Source organism: Exserohilum turcica (genome assembly GCF_000359705.1).
Source record: "Exserohilum turcica Et28A unplaced genomic scaffold SETTUscaffold_25, whole genome shotgun sequence".
Classification (NCBI taxonomy): domain Eukaryota; kingdom Fungi; phylum Ascomycota; class Dothideomycetes; order Pleosporales; family Pleosporaceae; genus Exserohilum; species Exserohilum turcicum.
Genome location: NW_007360081.1, coordinates 93,402 through 99,849, shown reverse-complemented (window position 1 = coordinate 99,849; position 6,448 = coordinate 93,402). Strand labels below are relative to the sequence as shown.

At 44.8% G+C, this 6,448-nt stretch overlaps 2 protein-coding genes across 2 annotated transcripts; one reads left to right on the top strand and one right to left on the bottom strand.

Annotated features, from left to right (window-relative positions):
• Window positions 1-428: 428 nt before the first annotated feature.
• On the top strand, window positions 429-1,059 carry SETTUDRAFT_29046 (uncharacterized protein; the record flags this gene model as incomplete). The annotated part of the gene is made up of 2 exons (XM_008028439.1): window positions 429-662; window positions 766-1,059. The coding sequence occupies 2 exons, from the start codon at window positions 429-431 to the stop codon at window positions 1,057-1,059; spliced, it is 528 nt and encodes a 175-aa protein (XP_008026630.1).
• Window positions 1,060-1,770: 711 nt separating this feature from the next.
• On the bottom strand, window positions 1,771-4,604 carry SETTUDRAFT_161779 (uncharacterized protein; the record flags this gene model as incomplete). Its single annotated transcript, XM_008028467.1, has 5 exons — window positions 1,771-3,732; window positions 3,786-3,857; window positions 3,909-4,046; window positions 4,101-4,361; window positions 4,491-4,604. The coding sequence occupies 5 exons, from the start codon at window positions 4,602-4,604 to the stop codon at window positions 1,771-1,773; spliced, it is 2,547 nt and encodes an 848-aa protein (XP_008026658.1).
• Window positions 4,605-6,448: the final 1,844 nt, after the last annotated feature.

The following is a 6,448-nucleotide window of genomic DNA, read 5'->3' as shown; positions in this document are numbered from 1 at the left end:
TTAAAACTACCTAAGTCGAAACTTTTTCTTTTTATCCCTAAAAGAGCCCGCTAGAGGATTACTTTGCTTTCTAACATCTCTTTCTGTTATCAAAATGCTCTTTAGCACTAGGCGTCTAGTAAGCGATAGCTATCGCTTACCTAGACAAAGGCCGAAGCACCACAGACACACTTCAAGCACAAACTCGTATTTGTAAATAAATCTAGTTAGAACGGCCTCGGCCAAAGTCTTACATAGCCTCGAGCTCACTAGACTCTAATGGAACAATAATAATAGGCCATTGTGGTAGCACGGGTTGCAGTGGAGACCAACCACAGACGAACCTCATGCAATATCATGGAACACAAAACCAGGTAACCATAAAAGAAGATTTGACAACACTCAAAAGTGCGCCAGGAACTTTCGTTCTTTATTGTACCTATCGCTTCATGCACAATTATCTGGAGCAGATCCGCACAACAACACAAACAGCGCTGAAAAAGTCAAGACCTACAATCTACGACCCCATCCAAATCAACGACCATTCCACAGTAGTGATGGGAGAAGGAGGAGGCTTTCCATTAATGAACTTGCGGACGGAACTGCGCTGTGATGTCTTCAGCTATCTGCCGGACATCACCTACGAGCCTGTTTTCTTCAAGTCCAGCATTTGTAGCTGGGAGGTATATCGTATACCAACCGCACTACTTTAACTCAATGGAACTATATACGAAGAGGTGAAGCCCCCCCCCCCCCCCACCCTCGATACAAAAGTCTTTATAACAGGTTAAGAATCAGCTTTTGCCCAAAATCGTCCTTGGCCCGACGCGCACTGAGATAGACTCTATATACATTACGCTCTCGGATACCTTCCATGAAGCTGGCAAAGAATTCCAGGAGTTTCTAGGCAAATTCCAAGAGCATGGTGACAAGGTCGAGAATATCAGCCTCGAACTCGCGTTCTGGTATGACAACACAAATCTGCCGCAGCGGGTTCCTAGTGGAGACGAAGAAGTCTTCAATATCCAGACTAAGTATAGGCCTGAGCGCTTGTACAGGTTTGTGAAGCAGACCTTATAGAGAATGGCGGTTAAAAAGGCCTGCGAGAATCGTGTTTGGTCCTTGTTACATCCATTGGGAGTACTTCCTTGGCGACAAGATAGGTCCGCAGATCCATCCCCCAGCTACATGTTCTACGAAATCAAGGCCGCACTAGACACTACACGGCAACCGAGTTTTCGGATGAGCCGAGAACTCAAGATAGTGAGTCGGCTACATAATTTTCAATGTTTCAAGATGCCAGTGGTGTAAGAGAATTATCGAAGGCGTGGGTTGAACAATAAGGACGCAAAGGTGCGAAAGAGAGATTGGGGCTTGCTTGACATGGTTATTGCCACTCTGTTACTTGCAATGCTAAATGCGATCCATCAAAATCGTGTTTTACTTCCAAGAGCTTTATTAGCTGATTTGGTGGGATTACTATTAGCAGTACTGTTAAAGAGATGTAGAGGACTACGCGATATACCTTAGCCACTTCTACTACTCCAGATATATTCTCTACCTACTACACATTCAAGCCCGTGCAAAGTCAATCAAAAGAAAGTTTCTGTTTTTAGAATAGTACATATAATAGCCGTCGAAGTGAAACGAGATGAAACAAAAAAGCGTCAAACAATCGCGCGAAACAGTAGTAGTACTAGACTCGCCTGCCTCTGTGCAGATCAGGAAAGAGCATTGTAGTCCGGCCCAACAATATGATACCCCTCGTGCTTCCTCCACTGTTACCCGACACTATTTGTAGGCAATCTTGAAAGAAGACGTCTCCGCAACGTCATAGTCCTGCGGCTGGTCTGCTTCACCAAAGATGTGCAGCGCTGAAACACGGAACTTGTAACTCCCTGCTGGTACAAATGATTTATCAGCTAATTGACCGTTCCACTGGTAGCCCATCAAGACGCGCTGAGTGTAATTAAAGGGTGAGTCCACAGCGTGACCAAGATTGACTGTTTTTTTTCCAGTTGACACAATATGGATGCTGAGAAGCGGAGATCCAAAAACAAGATCAACAGCCGCAACTGGAAGGTCGTCGGTGATAAGTCCAAGATCCACGCTATCAGCCTGTGGAAACAGAAACGTCGTGTTGCTGCCATTGAAGGGCGGATAGTCGGGTCCACTGTTGGCGTTTGATAGGTACGTTGTGTTCATAACAGTTACAGCATTAAGGTCTCCTGCGATACCTTGGTAAGGGAGAGAGAGCTTATCGCCGTTTGTACCGTTAATCTGGATATAGCCTCCGTACACTGGGAGTCTTGTAATAGCAACTGATGGAGGTGTAACCTTAACAGCAATTGTGACTTTACCACCTGCAGGGATAGTAACTTTATAGTCGCTTAGTTCCACTTTTGCAAAGGAGCTGTCGAGCTTAGGTCCATCGGGGTACGCAGCTGGCCTGATACTACCAGCAGAGAACGTGTAAGCAGTAGCCGCGCCAACAACGTCTAACTCATAGGTGACTTCCTTGACACAAGTGTTAGAAATCGTAAAGGTTTTGCCAGTTAATCGAGCAGTATCATTGAAAGCAAGACTTGAACGGCTTATTTCTGTAGTTGTATAGGCCGCGTCATACGCATGAATGGATCCTGCTCCTTGCTGTGCGGGTGGCGCGATTAAAGAGTTGATACTACTATTGAATTGAACTGGCTTAGCGGTAGTAGCAAGTAGGTTTTGAAGCTGGATTGGATCGAAGGTGTTCCGTACATTTGACAGAAGGGCGTAGATAGCAGCAGCAAGTGGGCAGGCCATAGAGGTACCAGACATTACGGCGTAAGAACCTAAAGCAACAGGGAACGTTAATAAGATATGCCCACCTGGTGCACTAAATGAAGGCGTTAGGTCGCCCTCAAAAGACGGTCCCCAGGACATAAAGAAACCTGGAAGTCCGCTAGTCCTGTTGTTAGGCGACTGTTCAAGAGTGACTCGGCTAGTGGCAATATCGGTGAAATCCAACGTAACAACCTTTCCTGCGGCCAGATCTGCGAACCACTTGGTCCCTACAGTGACAGAGACCATACCGAGACCTAGGAGGCCTGGAAGTGGCCTAACATAGAGATTTTGTTGATTAGCATCAGGGCTGTTCGAAACCATGATGTAATGGGCTCCGAGCTTCAATGCGCTTTGCAGATACTGGTCAACGCAACCATCTAAAGAGAGAAGAACAACTTTTCCAGAAAGATCCGTGGTGTTGCCAGAAAGTCCCGTGGTGTTGCTAGAAAGACCGGTTGTGTTGCCAGAGAAAGGTAAGCAAGCATCCCCAGTCTGATTGGTGTTGAATGTTGGCGTCCAGAGTACCAGCACACCGGCGTCTGTCCAGTTGCCTGGACTGCCTCTAGCCCATTTAAAGCTCTGTTTCGTGCGGGTTGAAACCAGATAAGAGGACTGTGTGAGTAACACAGGCGTTACAGTATTGTCTAAAGAAGCAATAGCAGCAACACCTTTTCCACCAGCTGGCGCGCTAGCAGAAAACAATCCATCTTCACCGGAGTTCCCAGCGGCGACGGTAACAATGACGCCTTTGGCAACAATTCGAGAAGCGATAACGTTAAGAAAGCCCTCGCTCCATCCCTTAGAGCCTCCGAGGGAGGCAGTGATGATATGAGCCCCATCTTGCTGTGCGCGCAGGAAACCAGCTGCGATAACATCGTTACCAGCCCTGTTAGCGCAGCCTATCACCCTGTAGGCTGCTATTTTGACGTCCTAAGATCAATAAATCAGATAACTTGTTAGACAGTCCCTTAAAATGTTCTTACAGGTGCAGCCCCTATAAAGCCATATTCGGTCTGTTGGGCAGCGATAATACCAGCTACGTGCGTACCATGTCCCTGTTTTGCTTTTAGCCAATGAATCAAACACGATGAGGAAAGGTAATATACAAAATATTTATCCATTGGATCATCATCAGGAACAGGGGTGTTGGATGCGTTATACGCATCACCAACAAAATCATAACCGCCAACAATTAAGCAATCAGGCCCAATGCATCCACCAAGCGCTGGGTGGGTGTAATCAATCTAATGTAGGATTAATACACATTTTGTAATATGTTCACTCACTGTTATGCTTACACCACAGTCAACAACTGCAATCTTAACTCCTTTACCAGTGATGCCCTTTTCGTGTAATTTGTCAACTTGGGTCATAGCGTGGGGCGAGTATGTTTGATTGCCTTGTAGATCTCTGGCCACCAGGTGTGTTGGGCTTGTTGGCCCAGCTCGTCCAACCTGAGTGTTAGGTATAGAGACAATTGTTTTTGGCCAGACGTTTTTGATGGCTGGATTCGAAAGCAACAAAGACATGTGTTCATCGGGGGATTTATTGTTGTTGAACTAGACAGTAGCGCCCTTGAACACATCGTAGTCGAAATCCAGGACCTTAACAACGTCGAGCATGTCCAAGACGGATGAAAGTAGCTGGGTACATTTAGCACAATTTACTCGTTCTTGTTGGATCATTACCCCAAGCCTGGGCTCTTCATATTCAACAATGAAAGAACCTCGAGCTATGTCTGACTGTTCTAATCCAGCTGCAGCTCTCAGCCACAGTGGTAAAAGGTATGATTTCCAACCCATGATGAACACTGTTGGAAAAAAATGAAATCGAAAAAGAGCGCAAGCACGCAAAAACGCAAAATGAGTGTGGAGTAAAAGAGTAACACCAGTTCAAAAATATGTGGCCCGTCCCACGAAGGCAAATGAAGAATCTTATATTCAATCATAAGCGACCCTTGTTTGAGCTCTAATAGCTTACGTTAAACCATCCTCCACGAAACCATGTTTCACAAATGTAGACACTCAGCAATACGAATTTGTACCATGGCCATGTGATTCCTTTCGGCTATAGTGCTGATACAGCGTATACCGCAGTGTTCATGTATTCTCGGGCCGTGAAATTTTAACGTTGAAGAACAAATTTGCTGCAATACTAAGGAGGCTGACGTTGTGGAAGCAGGCCTGCTCTTGGGGAACCGAAAAAGCCGGATAACACAACAGTGCCAACTGCTTGAAAATGCCAACACTATGGACTGCTTAGCCATGACATTTAATCATATCAACAACACTGAGTATCCTTAGTCAGTCTTCTGGAGCTTCACAGATTTCAGAACGCTGTTTGTTGTGATTCTTGCTGTGATTTGGGCTGATTTTGGATGGAGTTGGTATCCGGGTATCTCCGTTCCCCAACAGGCCTCCTTGCATTGAAAAAGGGGGCCCAAGGGTATTCAAAGTAAGCGCTAGGACTGAAGTGTGGTTTAATCATCGTAATGATCTGCTGCTTACTGTTCGCAGTTATTGCACCCAGTCAGACAGGGAAAGTTACTCTACTTACCCCGCATCTCCAAGGAGAAATTACCTATGAAGATCTGCCCTATAGTATACGCCTGCATATCATCGTGTGAACAGGGAAACAATAGCACACATTGTAGAGGGGTATGTGTAATATATATGCTAACAATAAATAATGGTATGAAGGGAAAGCAGAGCGATTTAAAGTATTGGGGTGCAATTTCTCCTTTGAACAACCTGTAGGAAGGCGTTTTATTTCTTTGCTGTGGGAATCAGTGCCCAGGATACCGCACAAACGCAGCGCCTACAGTTGGTCTGCCGAAGTTATGTAACGGGCGCAGCCAGAACCTGAGGCCCGTCAACCAGGGCCCTGGAGGATAATAATTCTGGATATATTTCGTCGGAAGGTCTTACTTTTTGTGGCGGGGATAAGAATAATGACAGGATGCAGGCCACATAGACATGGCTGTGTCAAGACATGGAATGCGAAGAACCACTAAGAATACTAAACTACTAGAGGGTGTAGGGGTAGAGAGACTGAATCTACAACGGTGTGGATGTGGAGTGTAGCACTATGATATCTTCTTAGCAAACAGAGCGATCTGGTGCTTGCTAGTTTGTTCCTTAGCTAAAGCTTCCAGACGATGTAAAACTGTAGTTATATCGCTAAATATTAAGACTAGAAATGTGTTGAAAAGTACGTATACATTCATTCTCCTTATAGTAGTTTATTAATAAATAATATATATCCAATACATATGTACATATTAGTAGTACAAAAGCTTACTAGATTGTAAACTATCAGTAGTATCCTGTTAGATAGAATGATATATGTTATAATTAGTATCATATTGACTATTCCTCTCCAAGTTTTACATGAGCCAATTAGCATGATCTAACTAGTATTTATTCTTATTATTATTATTCTAGTTTAACGTCCTTTTTCAGCCCAAAGGGCTATATAAGACGTGTAGGGTTTTTAGGCCTATAAGTATCTAAGTAGGTTGTTTCTAGCTACGATATTTAGGAGGGGTTTTAACTAGATAAAGGTGAGGCTTATAGCCTATTAGTTGGTAGGTAGGGGGGGGGATAGGGTGGGGGAGGTGTATGGCTACCTGTTACAGGTATTACTC